The 22131-nt window shown below is 43.4% G+C and overlaps 2 protein-coding genes across 2 annotated transcripts; one reads left to right on the top strand and one right to left on the bottom strand.

Annotated features, from left to right (window-relative positions):
* Positions 1-177: 177 nt before the first annotated feature.
* vmp1 (vacuole membrane protein 1) lies at positions 178-16751 on the top strand. Its single transcript, XM_080513557.1, has 12 exons — positions 178-193; positions 1087-1194; positions 2329-2461; positions 2724-2814; positions 3351-3461; positions 7827-7994; positions 8193-8324; positions 10888-10968; positions 12040-12156; positions 13366-13427; positions 14689-14788; positions 15710-16751. The coding sequence occupies exons 2-12, from the start codon at positions 1110-1112 to the stop codon at positions 15851-15853; spliced, it is 1224 nt and encodes a 407-aa protein (XP_080369683.1). The 5' UTR covers positions 178-193; positions 1087-1109; the 3' UTR covers positions 15854-16751.
* An 890-nt stretch (positions 16752-17641) lies between these two features.
* tubd1 (tubulin, delta 1) lies at positions 17642-21349 on the bottom strand (the record flags this gene model as incomplete). Its single annotated transcript, XM_080508516.1, has 8 exons — positions 17642-18031; positions 18225-18408; positions 18958-19086; positions 19157-19321; positions 19704-19935; positions 20012-20228; positions 20963-21110; positions 21196-21349. The coding sequence occupies 8 exons, from the start codon at positions 21347-21349 to the stop codon at positions 17920-17922; spliced, it is 1341 nt and encodes a 446-aa protein (XP_080364642.1). The 3' UTR covers positions 17642-17919.
* Positions 21350-22131: the final 782 nt, after the last annotated feature.

Here is a 22131-nt window from a genome sequence, read left to right as displayed (position 1 = left end):
GTCAAGAAAGCAGAGTCAAGAAAGTGCCAAACTTCTATAATCCCTCGCTTCTACATCGTCACGTGTGAATGTTCTACGGAAAACGTAACAAATAAAACACCTTTTTTAATCGACGTGCTCAGGACTCGACAGCGGCCCTCTTTTACTTTGACGTGTTCTTCGTTTGTTTCCGGGTGAACAGGACAGGAAAGAGGTACGACGACTCATTTATTTTGTTGAAAACTAACGACCAATTTGCCCTTTAAATTACATTTCTCTCCTCTTTAAATTAGCCACGTGCTGAGAACTAGATGTTTTACGCACGTCCGTACTCACGAGGTCACTGTGGGGTGATTTTAAACGCCGTGGTTTGATCTGGCGATTCCCGACCTCCCGAGCTAAACCGCGAGCGTGTCGGCTAACCGGTTAGCATGTGGAGGGTGATGGTGTGCACGCGTCTGACATCCAAACGTCAAAGACTAACACACTGAAAAACGTTCACCATAAAGTCCACGAGAACAGAACGTGGCCTCGGTAGAACGCAGACCTTCGCCAACGCCACATATGGACGCCAAATGGCCTGTCAGGCAGCAGCATCACTGGGACACTGAGAAGGGGTTCACAGATCAACCCCTGGCCGAGTCAATACGCTCACAGTCACACCGGTGTTTATCGATACTTGTCGAACCGAGATATTAGCCGCGAGCTCTGGAGCGTCTCCATGGCAACACACGTTTGATCTCCTTTGGTGTCCTCCACGAGGTGCCTTTCCCATCCGCTCTGTATGGGACATCGGTTCGCATTTTTTTCGGGATTTATTCCGAAGCTCCCTGCCGTTAATATTCCAAACTCTAATCGATTTGATCCTTGAATGATGACAAACCAAAAACGTCACCTTCTTGGCTGAACTTTGGCTGGCGAGGGGAAATATCTTATTGTTGCGATCACTGTTGCCATCGGCGTGTTAACAAAAGGCTCGCAATTAACAAATATTTAGTTGCTTATCAGTCTCTGATAAGGTTCTTCTGACTGAACTGTGTCCCGCACTTTCTGTCGTGTTCCTGTGGACGGTAAGGAGTGAAACTTGTGGCCGTCTCTCTTCCTTAGAGTGCCAGAACTGCCGCACGGTGATGGACATGGCAGCCAATGGAGATAGCTGCGAACAGCCTCAGAAACGCACTGGAGCGAAAGACAAACAGAATGGCAAGTCTGCAGGTTAGTTTGGATCAACTTTGACTTCCGAGGAATGTACTGCGCTGAAAATACTACAGGGGCTGGATTTCTTGAGGAACCCCCCCCCCAGAAAAAAACAAAAAACTGACATCTCAATTATGTTGGAGAGGCAGGGTTTGTTTTTGTGGTCAGTATGTAAAGTTTGTAAAATTAAAAAAAAGATCCCGCGTGAGAACAAATGCTGACAGTCATATTTCGACTTGGAAAGCCGAAGATGGGGGTCAACAAGCTGAAATGTTGATATCAAATGAGTTATTATTTGTTGTATTATTTGTATTATTACAGGATTTTTGGTTTTTGGTTTTTTTTGTCTCTTATGGGCTTAATAATTTTCAAGACAAAAGACACAATAGGAGCTTGCTGGCAGGTGATGTCACTGTGATCACTTAACGTGTTAAACATTAGTTATATTTGAGACACCGTAAATCCCAGCTTTTACAAGTCTCCTCTTGAGGTCCAACTCTCAGAAGACCATTTCTGATTGTCTTGTACCATTCATGCTCACAGACAGAGGTCTTTATACTTGTCTCAGGGAATTGAGGGTTGACTCCTACAGCTGTTTGGCTGATCAGCTGTTAAAATATTAACTGTGTATGCTTGTAAAGCATGACTATGGAGTGTTAGATCATAAGCGGTAATTTGCTCCTTGCTTTGAAAAACATGCAGGTTTATAACTTTGGTTTGAGTTTTTTTAGTACGAGATGATTAAAGAAAGTCTTCAGGCGATGTCTTATTTGAAAACGTATAGTTTGTACTTAATGTAAAAATCACAAATCATTTTCGTTCATCTCTGCTCTACTCATTTTAAAGTAGTTTTTTTTTTATCATCTGCCCATCTATGAGGCAGGGCAATAATAGAAATGTTATCATTCATTCCTCCAGTGTCCCTGAAAACTGATATTGCGTAAACTGCCATGACTGAGAACAGGTCACACAAGCTCTTGGGCTCGTTCACTCTGGCCTACTTTCGGTGTTTATGGGTGCAATAGGCTCGAAGCAGATTTGTCGTAGTTGACATGCATTTAGTTTTGCCAAGCGAACAAGATGTAATAATCGATGTTGTGAGTGGTACAACATATGCTAAGCAGGGCGATTGTAATTCTTTTTCTTCCCCAGACTCGTCGGTAAGAGACAGGCGGCAGAAAGATAAAGAAGAGCGCCTGTCTCTGGTGTTGTGGAAGAGGCCTGTCACCACTCTACACTACTTTCTCCTGGAGACGTTCATTAAGCTAAAGGAATGGACGTTCAAGTAAGAAGCGAAGCTGATTTTTATTGTGTTTTTCCTAGTCACGGTAGTGAAATTATTATGAAAACCCTTATAACTCCTGAGACTATGATTTGATATGAGTAATGCAAGAAATAGCTGTTTGTGTTTAAAAAAAAAAAAAAGCACAAGTCTTAACAAACGAATGCCTCTTGCATTCCAAGCTCGCTAGATATTAATGCCATTGTCCTTTTTTTTAATGGCCTGGGAAACCAATAATTAATTGTTTTCTTGCTTCTTTGTTCAGGCTATGGGAGCGACGGGGCGCAGTATTTTTATTTTTGGTGTTATGTTCTCTTTTCTCCATCGCATATTCCACTGAGGGCGCCCACCAACATGTAAGTTGGGACCTGTTTGTTTGAGTGACGTTAATAATCAACACCGTTGCTTCATCACCGACACGTTCGAAGGTTAATGATAAGTCAGTGTGTGACCACCGAAAAACTGCCCGAGAAGAAGGATTGTGCTGGGAGATAATGTGGCGTGTGCGCTGTTGTCAAGTAACCCTTGACCACACTGTGAGTTGGCTGGAAGTTCTGTTTATAGATTGGCTTCTGCAACAGTCTGTCACACTTCAGTTCAAACACATCCAGCACTGTAGCAATGAGATAATACTTAAACTGCTCTCCGTGGGCAGAAAATGTGACTGAAAATGATCAAATCAATTTGAAAATGGCATGCTTAACATATAATGTTTAAAAACAAGGTCATATACCTTGAAATACTTGCAGACTTTCATTTTGACCACAATAAGTGTTTATAATTATATTCTTTTTGAATCTTTCCAGTTTACTGACTGCTCTTCTATACTCTTCTATACTTCCCTTTTGAATGATATATATTATGAGCATCTTTCCATTCTTCTGTTCTGTAGTATGTGGAGTACCTGGAGAAGAAGTTTCTATGGTGTGCCTACTGGGTAGGCCTTGGGATCTTGTCCTCGGTGGGCCTTGGTACTGGTCTGCACACTTTTCTCCTCTACCTGGTAAGTGGACACAGAATATTTGGAAATGCACAAGCCACTTTTTTTGTTTTAAACCACTTCAGCTAAGCTATATGCTTGTATTTCCTATTGGAATAAATTGCTTTCAATTACAAAGAAATAAGAGGTTTTTCCCAACGGAAATGTAGTTTTAAGTCTCACACAGTTTAAGAAACTGTTCTCAGTAAAGGGAGAGCAGGAAACCTACCATCCACCCATCCCCCTCCGTAGCTAACTTCTGAAACCGGTATGTTCCTGGAATAGTTTTGTTTTAGTCATTTGAAGTGAGAAACAATGTTGATTTATTACAATCTTAACATGATACATGTAGAAAGTAAGGCACCTCTGTACACTGTTCCATGTAAAAAAGCCAATCATTGAGCATATGCTATGTTCGTGTACGTCTTCTTGTCTGAGGCCATGTTTACACAACAACATTTCACATGACAACACCTAATCCGTTAAAAAAAAAAAGGGGGGGGGGGGGGGTTACACTGCAGCAGCGGACACACTGACAATGATGTAGTTAGTATACCGGGCCACGGGAAGGTGCGGTTGATTGTTTTTGTTCTGAAACCAAACGGGTGAGTCTCAACCATAAATCTGTTGATATGGACTAGAATATGGGCCGCGAGTCATACCACTATGGGTCCGCCATGTTTTTTACAGGCGGAGGAGAAGAGGGAAGTATTTCTTAACGGGGGGTAAGAGACATATGCGTAGTAACAGTGCTCAGTAGCCTCCATCGGTCTTTGCAGGAGGGAATCGCGACAGAATCTTTCCCCCTTGATAGCTGAGATAAAAACTTCCTGGACACAGTGCATCCGCACACCGGCGTCGTGTAAATGGACCCCCCCCCCCCCCAAAAGTGAAGAAAGTTTTTCGGATACACTCGTATTCGTTGTTGTGTAAACGGGGCCCCGAGTATGTGTGATACACACAGTGTAGTGGTGAAAGAATAGTTTGTGACCAGTGGAGACGTTTTGCCAAACACTATGTGAGTGCACACACAATTATGGACCAGGTCTCTTTGTCCAGGTGGTCCTGTTCTCCATCCTGAGCCTGGGGAAACAGGTTTGATTGTCAAATGAATCATGTGTGTTTGAGAAGAAATGTATATAAAAGAGGCAGAGCAATGGAGCACTCTCAGTCCAACAAATCCAGAATGGACATTTTCCAGTATTTCACCAGTCCCCTATACATGTGTGCCTGTCGCTGCGAGGTGACAGTATCATCTACACTCTAAACACTGCGAAAGGTTTGACTTTATTTTTAAACTACAGACTTTTGTCACCCATCTGTCCTAGACGAACCAAGACTGACGTGTAATTCCCCCCCCCCCCCTGACAGGCAGTCACAAAGTGACTACGTGACTGAGTCATTGAAATCTATGTCATCTGTCTTGGTTGTGGTTAACAAAATAGGAGGAAAGGAGAATGTAGCCATATGAAAGAGAGGAATTAACCCTCCACCAGCGTCCACTTAGTGCTGATGATGTGGCTTCTGCTGTACAGAACGTGTGCAGATGTGGGCCAGCTGACTCAGCTGTTTCCATCATAATGAAACAATGGGAAAAGTTGAAATCGTTACCTTCCTGTTCCTCAAAACTACTAACGCCACCTCCACTGATTTCTTCCAACTGAGCGTTGATCCTCCGCCCCTCTCTGTGCGCAGTGATGATGTTGTGGTGTCACGTCTTCTGTGTGCTTCTGACTACACACTCTTCTCTTTGTGTTCAATACTGACATTTCACCTCGTTGCCTCGCTCCTCTTTATGTGAAGGGCATTTCTTTTTCAGCACAGACGCAGTCGTCTCCCACATATGGAACAACCTGGCATCAGTTTCAAACACTCTTACTCATAACACTTTCCAGCTTTAACTCTCACAACATTCAATGACACTGTTTTAGTGTGAACTCGCCACTGCGTTCCAAACACGTTTAGTTTTTTCTTTTTGGTTAATACAACTTCTAGTTTGCCTGCTCGTACGCCACAAAACACCACTGTATTTGGACTGTTATTTTTCACTCATCACGTATAAACAAAACCCTTTTTAAGCATTTAAAAAAATATTAATTGTAACAATGATGATGTCTTGGAAAAAATAGCGGACAAAGTCTGACCTGAAGTAATTCTCTTTTTGATTTTTCTTTTTTTTTCTTTTTCTACCATGAATATTGAGCTATCATTATAAAGAATACAACTAAAAGGATTTAAATACGTTCATTTATTAGATTCGGGATGTACCAATACTACAGATGCGGTGCAGAGGTGTTCAGCGGCGATACGCAGCTTTCGCACGTCGTTTGCATAAGCCGTATGAATTAGGCTTAATGGCACTTCATTAGTACTTGTATCTGTACTCGGTATTGACAAATGGCTAAAGGTTAGTACTCATACTGTTACTAGTGTTTTAAAAAAGGTGGCACCGGTGAGGTTTCCAGTTTGAATACTTGAATCGTTTTCCGTTATAGTTATTTTCCACCTGTAATCTCTGCGTGTCTCGTTTCTTGCTTTCAGTCTCCGTGACACTCACTGATAAACAACCACTAAATTCACACTCTGCCCCCACCCTGGTTCGTGCATTTAAGTGAACAAAGTGCATTTAGTTTTTTCGTCCATCTTCTGTCCCTATGAAACCTTAAACTGGTGGTCTGACGAGAAACGCGTGACTCTCATTTCTCCAGCATGTGATGTAGCATACTGTGAAAATAAATTGGATGCGTAATTCAGTTAGTTGTGACAGTCTCTTAAAGAGGCTTAGAAAATATATCTGGATATATCAGCTCAGATTTTAGTTTATTTTTCTCATTGTTTCACTGTTACTCCTCCTGCCATCTGCTCAAAACCTACACCCCCGGTTCCTCACACACATGCAGCAATCCTTTATCGCATAATAGCCCTAGAATGCTCTCTTTTGTTTGAGTATCTTATACTATCACAGTTCCCAGAAAGGCTTACCTCAACTTATTTGCCCCATGATATCAACCTGTTGCTCATCGGGAGAGTATTTCCTTCTCACCCTCTCCTCGTCATTTTCAAACAGCTCTTATCTGTGCATTTCTTAATTCAGTGTTGATGTCAGCTATTGAGGGGCTCCTAAATCCTCCCAGTGTTGATTCAGAGGAAAATAACACATTTCAACCATCGGAGTTGCTCTGCGGCTTTAGCTCAAGTCTGAAGTATTAACGGAAAACCCCATAGAGAGGATGAGATCAGTGTTCACAGGGGTGAGGGGGATCCATTCGACAGTATAATCTTCTGATTCATCAGGATGTTTTGGAGGTCAGAACTCTGCATTTAAGTGCTGGATACTTGTACTAATGTTGTGGTGAAACAATGCATGCTTTTATGATACCTGTGTGGGAAACTGTATAAAGATATCTGGTTGGTTTAAGTTTGTTGATCAATATTAATGTTTATCTATACAGATCATTCCCCGCAACTTTCAAAAAAGTAGGCTTTGTGCTGATGATCTCCAAGAGATTATTTTAATTTGAATATATCTTGTAACCACACCTTTCATCCCAGAGGTCAAGATGTACATTTCCGTAAACATTTCTGAGGTCATTCAGGAAATTGATGCAGATTCCTGACATTTAGACCCCATTACTGATGAACTAGTTTTAACAGAAGAAAAGGTTTCAGTGAGCACTTTTGTTCTGCTATCTGAGGCTTGTTGCATTATGGATTCATTCGCCCATCACCTAAACATTCAGTATCCAGCTTCAGGTGGCAGAAATGATAAATTAAACCTTCTTTGGTTGGAAAATGGGTGTGTGTGCGCTGATACTCCGGTGGGATGGAAACTGTTGGTGAAGGGTCGGCAGCAGTCAACACACAGTAGTTGTGTGCTGTCCATCTCGCGTCGGCGTTCACTGCATCACCCCAACCAGGAATAATGGACAAGCTGTGTTGTCGTCACAGGTGGGCCAGCTGTTGGCGAGGCCAGGTGGCTCTGTGTAACTCGACATCTCTGCAGTGATAAATGATGACAGGCCGACCTGTCGGAATCACTGGGTGACTCAGCTGCTGGAACTGTGGGCAAATGACTCTATGCTCCACCTGTGTATCACCATGCAAATCCAGCTCAAGTTTGAATGAAGAACAAATCAAAAAACTTAAGGGAGCACAACATTCTGACTCTCATGAAGCTGCACTTATTGCACGACTGACTGTGTATGTCTGGAATCCTTCTGTAGTGAAATGTGTTTCTGTTGCAATGCACAGTCTCCAGTTATGATTTACAAAGCACCTCCGTCTTCCTCTTGTTCTAAATCTGGTAGCAGAGCTCACCGAAGCTCCAGTACAAGGCTGCAAGTCTGTTAAAGCTTGTCATTGACTCCATATGTCCGCTCTGTCTTCCAGGGTCCTCACATAGCATCGGTAACCCTGGCAGCGTACGAGTGCGGCTCCACAGACTTCCCGGAGCCGCCATACCCCGACCAGATCATCTGTCCCCAAGGAGAGGGCATCGAGGGTGCCATCTCTCTCTTCTCAATCATGTCCAAGGTTCGCCTGGAGGCCTGCATGTGGGTGAGTAGCAGTTTGAGTAAAGACTCAGCAGTGGGATCCAAAATGTTTAAAGTGTCAGAAGTCGGTGGGGAGCACATACAACTCAACCATTCCCTAATTTGGATTTTTCCAAAAATACAGAATTTTCTTCCCGTCATGTGTTGTCAATGTGTAAAACACAAACTCCGGCAGGTGACAGTTTGTGGCGTTTGTGTTCAGGGTGCTGGCACCGCCATTGGAGAACTGCCTCCGTATTTCATGGCCCGAGCAGCTCGACAGTCGGGAGCTGATCCAGACGACGAAGATTATGAAGAATTTGAGGAGATGCTGGAGCAGGCCGAGGGTGCCCAGGTGAGAGTGGTACACACACAAGAGTTTATCATGCATGACTGTCTTGATATTGTGACATAATGTTTAAGACCACAAGCCCTCAGGTGTGCTTTCCATCCAACAAGCCCAAAAGGAAGAAGTGTTTGAGGCATGTCACTGGTCACTGAGGTTCCTAATTCAGTATTTAGTATCACAAAAAACACAATCAACCAAAAAGAAATGAGCAAATCTTGAAATTTATTTCACATTTGTCGCCACCGACTAAACCAAAAGAAACCCGGGAACTTCACTGAAAGTTTAAGTATCTCTTTGTTTGAATCATCACCATAATTATAGTTGTTTAGAAGTCGCCCACCAACCCAATGTGATACGATCTGACTTGATTTACCGTATTTTCCGCCCTATAAGGCGCACCTAAATACCTCAAATTTTCTCCAAAGCTGCCAGTGCGCCTTATCACCCGGTGCGCCTTATATATGGAAGAATTGCGCTACTTGAGACTGCTATTTGACAGCTGAACACCCAGAAGCTTTTATTTTGACAACTCTAACTTCGCTACCGGAGCTTCAGAGCGGACGACACTCCACACAACACATTCATCACTCATGGTTGCACACCAACATTCTAACAAACCAAAATAAACTAGATGAAATAATTACTCCCTAAACTGGGGAACAAAAACACAGCATAAACACAATCAACACACACACAAGCCCAACAAAAACCCACAATAACCTCCAACAACACAAAATTTGTCGCTGCAAGGCATGATGGGACATCCTGAGCTCCTCAGTGAAGCCGATAGAAACTCCCATAATTCATTGCAGCTGTTTGTGGTGTTTTAAATGCAATTATTGGGGGTTATATTTGGTTTGTGGTGTCGGTAATAATTGTGTTGTGTTGTGTTTTTGTTGCTTACTTCACGTAGTTTAGTTTATTATCATTATTATTACTGGTAGTTGTAAGTTGTCAACCAGCAGTGAAGAAGGTTTTGTGTGTAGTGTCCTCCTGGCATAGGCTGCAGGTAGGACTATCAAAATAAGGCATGTGCACCTCTCTAGGTGTTAGAATCTGTGGAAAATGTAACCTAATGGCTTTGAGCTGTCAAGGTTGCTGACCACTGGTCTATTCCATGCACCTTATAGGGCGGTGCGCCTTATATATGAACAAAGTTGTAAATTATGTCAATTAATGTAGGTGTGCCTTATAGTCCGGTGCGCCTTATAGGGCAGAAAATACGGTAGTCCAATTTTCCCAAGCTCAACTGACCATGGAGCCACAGTCAGCTGATTGGTCTTAAAGCTGCATGTGACTTCAGTGAAGCCCCTCCCCCCTTGCACTTCCAGTAAATCTGTGTGTTCGCGGGTGAGTCACCCTGAGCACAGCACCCCCCTTTAATCATCCCTCGGGCTTTGCTCTCCCCGCCCTCCTGCTTCCTCCCTCCGTGTCTCTTTTCACCGGCCTCTAATTTGAATGACAGACAGGACTGTCAGGAACCCAGCTCACATGACTGCAGGCTGCTGGGATCAGATGCTGAGTCAGCGCAACAGAACTGAGCAAAACTGTGGGCATTGTCTCCATCACCTTTTCTCACTTCACTTGTTCTCAGCAGAAAAAAGAGCTGAAGAGGCCACCTCATACCACATCTTTCATCGGGTGATTTACCTCAGGATCTCTACAGAATGTATCACTGGTTACCAGGCAACAGCTTGGATGAGCAGTCGGATACAATTTGGTCATGACCCGATCTCCAAATGGTAGAAATGGGAATGATTGTCACAGAAAATGCTGAATTAAAGATGGACAAACCTAAAGTCACTGCACAGATGGCGCTCACAGATTGTGTCTTTATATTAGCACCAAAATTCTTTGACAGATCAGGTGATCAAGTCTTTTATTCAAATAAGTAAAATAAAAGCCAATAACCTTACATTAGTCATCATGCAAAATATATTTGCCAACAATAAAGCAAAGCAATGCATCATAATTGCATGTTGGAAAAAGAAGACTATATTTTGCCAGCATTCAATTAATAATGTAAATTATAATCTGCTAAACAGAAACTGAATATATGTGTTATAGCTAAAAGTAATTTAGTTCTGAAATGTATTAAAATGATAATGAAGTGGTGTGCGAGGACATCAAGAAGGTGGCGGCTTTTAAGGATGTTGATATAATCCGATGATGCAGCAGCTCTTTTTCAGACTAATTCACCCCTAAGAAACTCTCAGTGATCTGAAATAGTACCACAGCTTTCGCTCTCTTTTTCTTTTCTTTTTCTTTTTACCATGGCTCTTGTTCCTTGTAATAACACTGCAGACGTCGCTGCTGTTAAAATCCAAGTGGGTAACAACCACACATTTGCAAGAAGCACAGCGCATTGTGCTTATTGTCAGGGATTTAAAATAACAGTTTGTGGAAACAAGTGTTCAGATTTGTCTGAAATTTCACTGTGGTTGGGAAAGTCAAACCGCATCATGAATATATATATATATATATATATATATATATATATATATATCAATCAGGCAGTAATCATGCCAAGTGTTTAAATTAGTTTTGTTTTTCTTTTTTGCTTTTGCAGGATTTTGTCACACGAGCCAAACTGGGAGTCCAACATATGGTGCAGAAAGTGGGTTTCTTCGGCATCTTGGCCTGCGCTTCAGTGAGTAGCAATTATTCTTCACTGAAGCATCTTCAACAAGCCAGATCAAATCAATCATGCATTTTATTTGTTACATTTTACTGTACATTGTACAATAGTACTATCGATTATAAAAGATTGTGCAAATGAGTGTGTTCAATTACCATATTAAAAACAAAATAGAAACAGTTTTGCGATGAGCAGTATTTATAGTTTACAAAGTTAGAATTAGGTGCAGAATGATTGTGGGGTTTTTTAGTCAGTTATAAAGAAAAAATAGTAGAAAGCAGCATTGTGGTGAGGACAAAGTCTGATGTTTTGCCGGTTGTTTTGTTTTTAGGGTGTCTGACTGAAGATGTTGGTAGAACAAGCTAAAATGAAATAGCTGTTTACCAGACATCGCCTTTCTACTTTGACCAAATTTACAGAATTTATGTGTTTCAAAAATAAAAAACCCTCGATTTAACTTAAATGTCTGGCCGCATGGTCTCGATTCACCAACGGCACCAAATCATTGATGTTAAATTTAGTAATTCTGAATCTCCACACGTCTTCTGTCTGAAGTCCGTCCCAACCCACATCAGGGGATTTTCAGAATAATAATCATCACCTGAAACACGATCATCCCCTGAGTCTTGTTGAAGGCTAATTCACAACTTTATTTTATGTTTTGATCATTTAATAAACAGCTTCACTTGCAATTTATAACCAATATCTTTTTGGAAGAGTAAAACACATGTTTACCATTTTTACAGTTAAAAGGTTTCTCAGTATTTGGTAACTTATAACTGGCATCAAAGTGAAACAGCATGAATTTTATGTGTGCAATGTTGATGTTTGTACAGTTTTTCTCACTGTGTGGTGTGAAGCAGAACTGCTGTGTATTCTTAAAATGTTACAAAATAAACCCAAAATGACACTTGTCCTATTACATAGCACAGATATTTAATTTTGTATTCTGTGCCTTGTATTACTGTACTAATCTTAGTTTGAAATAACCAGGGGGGGGAAATGAGGAAGTCAACCTTATTCACTGAAGTTCAGGCCATGGATCAGATACATTGTCTTTTTTTTTTCATCTGTACACTTCAGATTCCCAATCCCCTGTTTGACCTGGCTGGAATCACCTGCGGTCATTTCCTCGTCCCCTTCTGGACCTTCTTTGGTGCGACTCTGATTGGGAAAGCCATCATCAAGATGCACATACAGGTGAGTCGCTGCAATGAAAAGCTCATTGTGGGTGTACAGGTCACTTCTAATGGAACCAGGCTGCGATCACATGCCGTCATGTCTGCGTATGGCTGGGTGTCGAATGTGATTCGGCTTCATTGCCACAATGAAGTAAAAAAAAACCAGACGAAAGTAAAGACCCGCCATGTATGTGCTGCTGACTGATTCCCACAACCTCAAAACGTGTGGGAAAGATCAAGTGGAGCGCTGAGCTCATGACTCCGTGACCATGAGAAGCTGAGAAAGTCTTTAATCGCACACTCCTGATTAGCTCTTTCTGATGGCGCTCTTCTCTTCTGGGGATTCCTTACTCGCGTTTTGGAGCTTTGTGAGACATCCTGACTATCCAAACAGGCTCACGGAAGGAAGCTTTAAGAAGTCCCGTTAATAAGTTTGGATTTTTAGAAATGCACCAGATCAAGACGATTGCTAATTAAGGAGAGCGTTGTTGAGTCTGCCACAGCAATGACTAATGTCTGAAAAGGTCTTTGACTGCGGGTGAGTCGCTTAAAGCCTTAACAAACTGAACACATCCATTTTTTTTTTTACTGGTACCAGCCAGTGATCTCACCAAGAGATCTCCAGCAAAGAGGACTGTGATCAGCGGGGGGGAACAGGGGATGTAGAGTGGACACAGGGAGGCCGACCTGGGAGAAGGAAATTGAGCAGACTGTAAGAGGCTGCGGGGGGTCGAGAGAGAGAGGTGGGGGGGGGGGGGGGGGGGGGTTCGAGAGAGGGGGAGGGCGCCGCTTTGTCTTTTTGCCTTTTCCATTTCTCTACCTTCAACCTCTTGGACAATATATATCACATCCTGTCTGATGTGGTCCAGGGGGGCTGTGTGTCATGCTCTTTTGAGGCTGATCAGTTTCAGACCCGGACACAAATATTGCGGTCCCCCCCCCCCCCCCCCCCCCCCCCACGCCGCTCCGCACACCACACAAAGCCCCTCCGAGCTCAAAGTTCAACTCAGAACCAGGTTTGAGTTTGGTGAATTAGTGTCTGTGAGCAGTGGCAGATGTGGACGCAACTCGAATCATGAATCTCAAGTGTTTCTGCCACAGACCTCCCAAACACACTCCAAAGTTACTCACATGTCCCATAAACAGCTAATGAATTCTTTGTTTTCTCGGTGTCTGTTCCTAATCTCACATAATACTAAGACTCAAGTTTTGATCTTCTTTCTTGCAGAAACTATTTGTGATCATCACTTTCAGTAAGCACATAGTGGAACAAATGGTGGCGCTCATCGGGTAAGTGTTACTCTGTAAACTGTCGTGGCGTGTGAGCGAGAGGCTGCGTTAGGTGAGGTGCTTTGCAGCATCTCAGTCTTTCCTCTTGGTTTCGTGGTTGACAATACATTTGTGAACCTTTTCTGAAGCGTTCTGCCTGCCAGTAGGGGATTCCCTATGAATAAACGCTTTCACTGCGGAAGGCAAACGTGCGTGCGTTTTGCATTTTTCCACACAATGGCATTTCTTTTTGCCGCCGTCTGCATGCGATCCATCCCTGCAGCTCTGGTGGTCAGGAGTGTGAGATCCCGTCCCAACATGTTGATGTGACTCACCGTGTTCAGCTTTGCCCCGGCGAGGTGTGAAGACACCATGTCAGGTGCTAAAAAAGCAACGTTATCTCAGATTCAGATGATTTATAAGGATCATAAGTAAACACCCAGCAGACCATATTTGGGACAATCTTTTAAATGAAACTCAAGGTTCTTTCCAGAGTTTCATATGACGTCTACTAGAAGTCCTCCGGTGAGTCGCTGCGATGCTTCCCCGCTGATGCAGGATGTTTCCAATCCCTTCAACCTGTGTGTATTCATGTAAAGTGGCAGCAATGACAAGAATGACTCACCCAGAAGTCGTTGGATTCATTTGGCATCAGCAATTACCCCATGTTTGTTATCTCCCTTGGTTTTGCTTAGTCTAGTGAAGTCCAGACGATATGTTTGTGTCCCAAGCAGACAGATTTCAATTTAGTCGCCAGCTTATTGTATATTTTAAAGTGATGATCATGGAGCAGATTCAAGCTGCTGCTCCTGGCCAAATTATAAAACTATAATATGAGTCCAAAATGGTATCTCCTCTGACCAGCCCCCTGCTGAGTTGAAATCCACGCTACCCAATAAGGACATAAACACGCCCTTGATTGGATGTGTTTCCACCCAGAAAGCAGCGATGGTGGTAAAGGTGATGACATCATGTCGACTCACTTCCTGCTCGAAGGGGGCTGACACAGACTCCTATAGAGCTGAGGAGTATAAAAGCAGAGCTGAGGAGTTTGAGCTGCACTCCTTTCTGCTGCCTCCTCCAGCTCACAGTGACAATGAGCAGAGGACCAGAGAACCGGGCCTTCAGCAGCCGCTCCTTGCTGGATCCCAAAGACGACTTCATGGGCAGCATTCTGAGGCGCTCACTTGGTGTCGAGGAGCTCAAACCTTTATGTTTGGAGGGTGTGGTTCATGGGTAAGTGACTTTTTCTGCCTTTGTCCTCTCTCCTTTGCTGCGTCAGGTCCGTGCCTAAGCTGGGCCCGTCGCTTCAGAAGCCCTTCAGTCAGTACCTGGAAGCACAAAGGAACAAGCTGCACCATGCCGGAGGGAGCGCACCAGCAGTAAGTACCACACATTTATATTTTCACCACATTCAGGTGACAAACTGCAGCACCTCTGAAATATCACACCCTTGTTTATGTGACCTTTATATAAGTATAATTCTGTGGACTTCACATTAAGAGTTACACACTTAAGAGTTTGTGACTTCCACACACCACTGGAGAAATAGCGGAAAGAAATTAAACTTAAGAAAAATAATTATTTTCCCAAAAAATGTGTTGTTGGTATAGGACATATATTCATGTTTTTGTTTGAAATGGTTTCCAAAATGAACTTCAATATGTTCAATTCACCAGGTTGGTAAATTGATTTATTTTTTTTATTATTATTATTATTTAAAAAGCAATTGGACAAATTATTTCTTCGGGAAATGATTGGGAAATATCATCAAATTGATTCTTAGTTGCCCTGTCCTGCGTGTTCTATCCATTAGATGGGAATATAAGTACGTCTTGATAAATTAGAAGAAAATTAGGAAATAAAGTTTAATCTGCTGATTGTATCAAAAATACATTTAAGAGAAAAAAAGTTTAAGCATAATAATAAATATGATACCCTCCAAGTTAAAAAAAAAAAAAAAAAAAAGTAAAGCATTTGACAGTATGTGATATAATACTTTGGAACAATATATTTTCTATTTGACTTCTAACCAAAATCAACATTAAAACATTAAACATTTCAGTTTTGTTGTAATACATTCATATGAGTTTCAATGTTCGAAATTAAATTATGGTCTTTACCATTTTATGATTTCTCAATGTTTTTGGAAGCCTGTATTCCAAGTAGTTCTGTTTTAAAGCTGCTGCCCTCTTTTAATGTGCGGACAGCAGAGTTACAGTAAAACGCCATCACGAGTGGAGTTCTCCCTGGAGCTCCGCAGTAGTAATTGCTGCCACGTTTCCTGATTCTGTCTCTCCCAGGATGAGAACTGGCTGTCGTGGGTGTTCGAGAAGGTGGTGCTGGTCATGGTGGCCTACTTCGTCATCTCCATCGTGAACTCCATGGCTCAGAGCCACGCCAAGCGGCTGCAGCAGCTGAGGCACTCCGAGGAGAAAACCAAGTGACGGAGAAGATGGAGCGGTACAAACATCCAAGAGACTGTGTTTGTTCTTCTTCTTCTTCTTCTTCTTCTGCTGCTGCTGCTGAGATCCTTCCACTCAGCCCCAGCCTCTCACAACTTTAACGACAAACCTCACCCTCTCACCCATGTTCCAAGAGGCTGAACACCTAAAAGTAAATAATGAAGAAAAAAATCAGAAAAGAAAGAACGTGCAGCCATCATTTGTTGGTGCGCGAGAGCTTCCTTTGAGGATGTATGTGCAGTTTATCGTTTCCCCTCTTCAGGTTTTGTAGTTCTTCCTCTCATCTGTTTGTGTTTTGTGCGATTGGTTCTGCTGCTCATCTTGACATGTTACTTTTAACGTTAAATTGACCCATTCATTGACCTCAGAAGTAAAAGCAGCAGCTCGGTGGAGACTGCTGCGTCGGGGCAGTGCCCATCGGATGCCATGCCTTATGCAAGACGGGAAGCTCGGACTTCCCTCGAATACAGCTCCTGACTCGTGGACTTGGGTTTCTATTTAATTTTGTAACATTGACGTCTGGACGGATGTTGATTTCTTTGTACCATGTGCTGCCAGGGTCACTGCTACAAGATGGCGTTTGTTTTTCAGGGTTTCTTTGTCCTTTTTAACGGCGAGTCCAACTGGTCCTCTTTTGTTTCTGGTCACTGAAAACAGTGTGGTATTGACGGTTTGCACATTGTGTAAATATCTTAAAAGTCTTTTGACGGTATGCTCAGATGTATTTCTATCTTACTGGTCTGTGTGGACATGAGTCAACTTCAACCAAAACACAAGAGAAGGTGATATCATTTGTAAAGTGACATTGTACTCAGCTAACTAGTCTCATTTCTATTCTGTACATTTAGGTTGAACCAGATCATATATAAAACATGGAAGTCATGGCACTCCTTTCAAAGTCTGAGTCTCTCTTTTTTTTTTTTTGTATTAATAGCTTCATATCAAGAGCTTTCCTGTAACCCTGTGATGTTTCGTAATATGTATTTCTTAGAGATGGCCATCTTTAAGGTAAGTGAACCAAAATGCTCTCCTTAATGTGTGTGTATGTTGATCGCTGCTCCAAATTGTTTGTTTTTTTGTTTTTTCCTGTTGTCTTTCAAGCTTTCCTGTTAACTAAATCCTCCTGTGATGGTGCTTCTAAAGTCATAGTAGGTTCAGTTCATTCATCTCCAGCAGGAGGAGGAGATCCTCTTCCATGTTTCCCACTCTGTCAGCTAGCTTATCAGACTGGTGTTGGCTGTTCTAGTTCGTAAGGCAGCAGCGGTCTGTAAGCTGGCTGAAGCTGTGGCCACTTCTCCGGTCCAGCCGCCTGGTCTGACTCACTTCAGTTTTTGACCTGTGTAAGATTTACAATAAAGTCAATGAGAACTGTGACGCTGTGTCCTCACTGTTTTGTTTTTTTTTCATCATAATCACGGAACAAAGTGTGGAAATGGTTTCAGCATGGAAAACAAATTTCAATCATGCAACTGTAACAGGATAATGTGAAACTTTTGATTCAGATTGTTGTTTTTTTAAACCCCGGGCAACAGTTTGGCATAAAGTCATGGTCTGCTTACTCCATGTAACATATAGAAGGTATTGGATAAGTCATTTTCAAAGTAATATTGAAAATATAGAATGCTGGTGGGATCCATGGACAATAAAAACTATATTTGAAACATCTAGTAAGTCATATAGTCTGCAGCTGTTGTGACTCTTGCACCGTATTAGGGTTTGCATCATTGCAAAAAATAGTTTTATTAAATAAATAACAGTTTCATCCCAATTTCTTCTCAAAAATCAACATGTAGAAAAAAATATGCGAGAAAAAAAAAATCCTCCTTCCCTACCTGCACCTTCCTCATCCCCCAACATAGTTTTGTACACGTCAGAAATTTCCGAAAAGTCATTAGTTCCATCCACATTTTTCCCCCCCCAGTATTTCTTGGTCCAGGTGTTGAGGGTCCATTTGGACTTCATTGTTTTTAAGATGCCTTCCTGCTCCAAGACAAATCACATCGGTTGTCATTCCTCTTTGAAGAAACTGATAGACCTGCGTGGTTTCCTCACTGCGAGCCCAGTTGACTGTAGCTGGAGACGACCTGCTCAAGAGATGAGAAGCCATCTAAGAAGTCTTCCTCTGAGATGCCATATTTGATATATTGATGGATGTATGCCCTGAAACAGATGCAAAGCAGAGATTAAAACTTCTGCAGTCTAAAATCAACTTTCAGTTTGTATCATTTGAAGAATGATGCTCCAGGAAGCCCTTCTTAAAACCAGTTTAGATCGAGAGGACACCGTTTTAACACTCATTTTAGGTCTCATCTTTGTGAATAATTAACATTTGAGAGTGAAATGCTGGACTGACCTGGAAGCAAACATGTTCCACGCTTTAGCCACCATGTTGTCCAGAGGCCTGAGCAGAGCCTGACTGTTACTGACCAGCGTGGCAGATTTCTCGTATTTATTGAAGGCGACGGGAGACTTCCACAAGCTGAAGGCGTCTTGCGGGGGAAGCCAGGAGGTGTAGAGAGACGAGTCCTCAAAACCGCCTGTGGGGCGGAATGCTGCTCAGGGTTGCGATTGCAAATGCGATTTGTCCCCCACCCAAAATGATCACTTTCCAAAATAGCTATTAAACATTTGCACTGGAACTTTTAACAACTTTTGAGGATTAAAATACTTTTTATAATGTTTGAAATAATCAAAATGTTTAAAATATCTGTTTTATATCTGAAAACAAGCGTCACTTCTTTAAGGGTGTTTCCTCTGTGAATAAATGTTACGAAATGAGTAGTTACATTATTTAAAAAGTAGCTCACGCAAGATAAAAGGCTTTACATAAAACCATCAGCCTTATGGTCTCTTAAAGGCTCCATGATCCCTTCTTAGAGATAAAATGGAAAGAAGTTTAAGTGAATGCAGCCCCCTGGACCCTGGGGGGGGGGGGGGGGGGGGGGGCTGCTTCACATCCTGAGGAATGACTTGTGATGTCACAAAAGGCTGTCGTCAAACACAAACCAAATAACTCATCAACCACGCTTTCATCAAGTGCACCAGGAAACGAGCAAAACGGGAAGCATCAATAGAGTTTGTCTGACCCGTCTCTGCACTGTAGACGTCCTTCCCTCTCAGGATGAGCAGGCTCGCCAGAGACGTGTTGAAGCCGCTGCCCGGGAGACTTCTGGTTCGCTCCGAGGCTGAAGGTGGACGCACCTGCCAGTCGATACCTGCAGCACAGGACAAGCTCAGCCTCGAGACACCCGTGTGGCCACTGCAGACGTCGACGCCGGGACTCGCCTTCCTCCATCTTGGTGTTGGAGATGAGCATCTGTCTCAGGTGTTTGAGCAGCGCCGGCCAGCTGAACGTGCTGTACGCGATGGAGGAGCTGGGCATCTGAGGGATTGTGCACACGCTGAGCAGCTTGTACTCCGGGTGGCAGGCGAGGGCGCCCAACAGCTCACCTGAGACACATTTGAAGACATTAGCTAAAAAAAAAAAAAAAAACGGCTTCAGGCATTGGATGCGAGAGCAGTGGGAATGGTATGGACTATCTGGAACCAGCGGATGGCGGTATTGCAACTTCATCCACGCCAACTGCTGCTTAACCCAAGTGAAGTAGAAGAATGGGAAACAATCATCAGGGATGAAGAGAGCAGTGAGAAACAATATTGACTTAATCAGCAGATGGCGGTAGAAGAAGCCCCCCCCCCCCCGAAGTTTTCCAAGTTGTTGGTTTACTCACAAAGCGCACTGGTCGACAAGAAAAACATGACATGAGCCCATTTACACTAATTAATGATGGACGCTGTTTATGCAAATTTTTTGTGACCGAGCGCCTCCCACCCAGAGGATTTCTGCCGTAGGCTCCGTGCGAGTCGGCGGTGAGCGCAGGCTGCAGGACGCTGCCCAGCTGGTGAGCGACGACCCGGTTGACGTCCCCGAATGAGATGTGCTTGATGTTGAGCAGCTGGCTGCAGACCCTGTGCACCACGTCGTTCTCGTGCACCAGCATGGCGTCGGAGAGCTGGTAAAGGCGAGCCAGCGTCAGCACGGAGTTGTAGTTCTGGACGATCACCTGTCGGAGGAGTGGGGGGGGGGGGATAATGACGGCAATGCTGGACTGTGTTGGTGTGAAGTAGGCGAGCCCGTACCTCCCCGGTCCCGTACGGCCAGGTGAGGTGGTTGAGGATGAAGGATGTCGGGTAGGCGTCCCGCAGACACTGGGTGATGTAGGTGCCCACCCCGGAGCCCGTTCCCCCCGCCACGCTCATCATGGGCATGAGCCCGGCCAGTCGGTCACAACGCTCCACCTCCCGCCTCACCAGATCCTCCACCACGTCTCTGTGGCGAGGCCCGTGGACACAAAACCTGAGGAATACAAGAAACGCTGCGTCAGCTTTAAAGGTTCGGCGAGCAGCACACTATCAGTCCAGTGGGTGGCGCTGATGAGACATACGAGCAGTTTGAGTTTCATGCTGAAACCGGGTGGCCTCAGGACCGCCGCTTGTGAGAAAGTTAGATTTGTTATAATAGGGAATCAAGCTTGTTACGATTCTTTTAGACACCAAAGAAACATTCTCCTCGTTCAGCCTGATTAGGGACACAAGCTTGTACGTTTGAGAGTGGCGCTCCAGTACGAGAAACACTGGCGGTTTTAAATAGCTTTCTTGAAGTGGATGTTTTCACAAATCCAGCCTATGTGAAATGTGTATAACGTGATGGTGAGTGGATAAGCTAAATCACATTTTTGACTCAATTTGGGCGGGGGGTAAAGCGATACCCTCCAAACTCTGTTGAGTGGTCCAACCCTTCGTGGGTTCAATTACCAGCTGGGCCTTTCTGTGTACAGTTTGCATGTTCCCCTGCCTGTGTCGATGGGTTAATATGCAAGTGTTTGGAGTTGTCTCTCCCTGCCCTGCCCTCATCCAGTCAGCTGGGATTGCCTGCAGAGCCCAGCAACCATGCAGCATTATAGAGAATGAATGAATGCATGTATTGTCTTAAACTCTGTAGGAGAACTAGTACCGATTATGTATATTAAACAAAAGCAGTTCATGGATAGATGAAGAAACAGCAGAGTTGTTGTTTATGTCTTTCCTCACCCATTGGCCCAGTTGTTTCCTGAGCCCTGCTTCTGGCTGAAGTGGGCGGTGTCACCGTACCTCCACCGGCCACACTTTGTGGCCTTGGCCACACTCTGGTTGATCACTTTGGGCTCCATGTCGATCAGCACCGCCCGGGCGACCAGCTCTGGTGCACAGAGAGACGCGGCACGTGAAAACGGTGTGCAAGTGGAAACATGAGTCAGAGTTAAGAGGGGAGGGGCTCATCTTACCTCCGTGCGCGGTGTGGTGGAAGAAGCGCTCCCTGCAGGCGGCGGGGTACGCTGCTCTCCGCGGCCCCGGCAGTGTGTCGCTGCTCAGGACGTCGAAGAGCTCGTGACCCACCTGGTTACCGCACTGCCCGAGCTGCACCGTCACCACGGACATGATCGCTCCTCACTCTCTGCAAAACTGTGTGCACGTGTGAAGTAACGCCGTGTGAGGACTTTCTCGTGCCAGTTCAAAACAAACCTTCATTCCCTTCAAATTGCTTTTCAGAGCTCGGCGCGCGCACTGCCGCGTCCAACAAACTGCCGTTTCCGGGAAAAGTTTTCAAAACAAAGTCCTCATAAGAAGTCTCTGATTTGGAAGTCTTCACTATAATCATATTTTTTATTTGCTGTATATTTATTTAATACTGCTTTTATTAGAGTTCTACAAGTAATTTGATGTAATTATTTTGTATAAAAAAAAGTTGGGGGAAACAGTTTGTTTGAGCTGACAAAGAAAAAGTTACACCAACCATGAACAACAAGGTCAATCATCTGTCATTAATAAAAACAACAACCATCATCATCATCATCATCGTCATCGTAATATTCATATGAAAAGTATTTAGTCGAAGAGTGTTTTATACATTTCCGCTTGATTCACCAAATTTAAATAGGTATATAATAAAATGCATTGATTGACACACGTATTTCCGTATGATTATACTCTGATTCTTTTAATGCACAAAGTTGGTATTTAAATACCAGCACTGTGCATGGTATTTAAATGGAGCTGTTATATCGCATTAAAAATGTTGATTCGAAAGACTCTTCAGTGACTTTCCTCTTTTTGTACTTTTTCTTTGTTTTTCTTTTTTTTAATGTGCGATGACCTGCTAAATATCAGTTGTTCGTGGGTTAATATTTTGTTTTTATTGTTGTTGGGTTATCCAGACCATA

This window comes from Blennius ocellaris, assembly GCF_963422515.1.
Source record: "Blennius ocellaris genome assembly, chromosome: 2".
NCBI lineage: Eukaryota > Metazoa > Chordata > Actinopteri > Blenniiformes > Blenniidae > Blennius > Blennius ocellaris.
The sequence above is the reverse complement of the archived record's forward strand: the minus strand, read 5'-3'. Positions and strand labels throughout refer to the sequence as shown.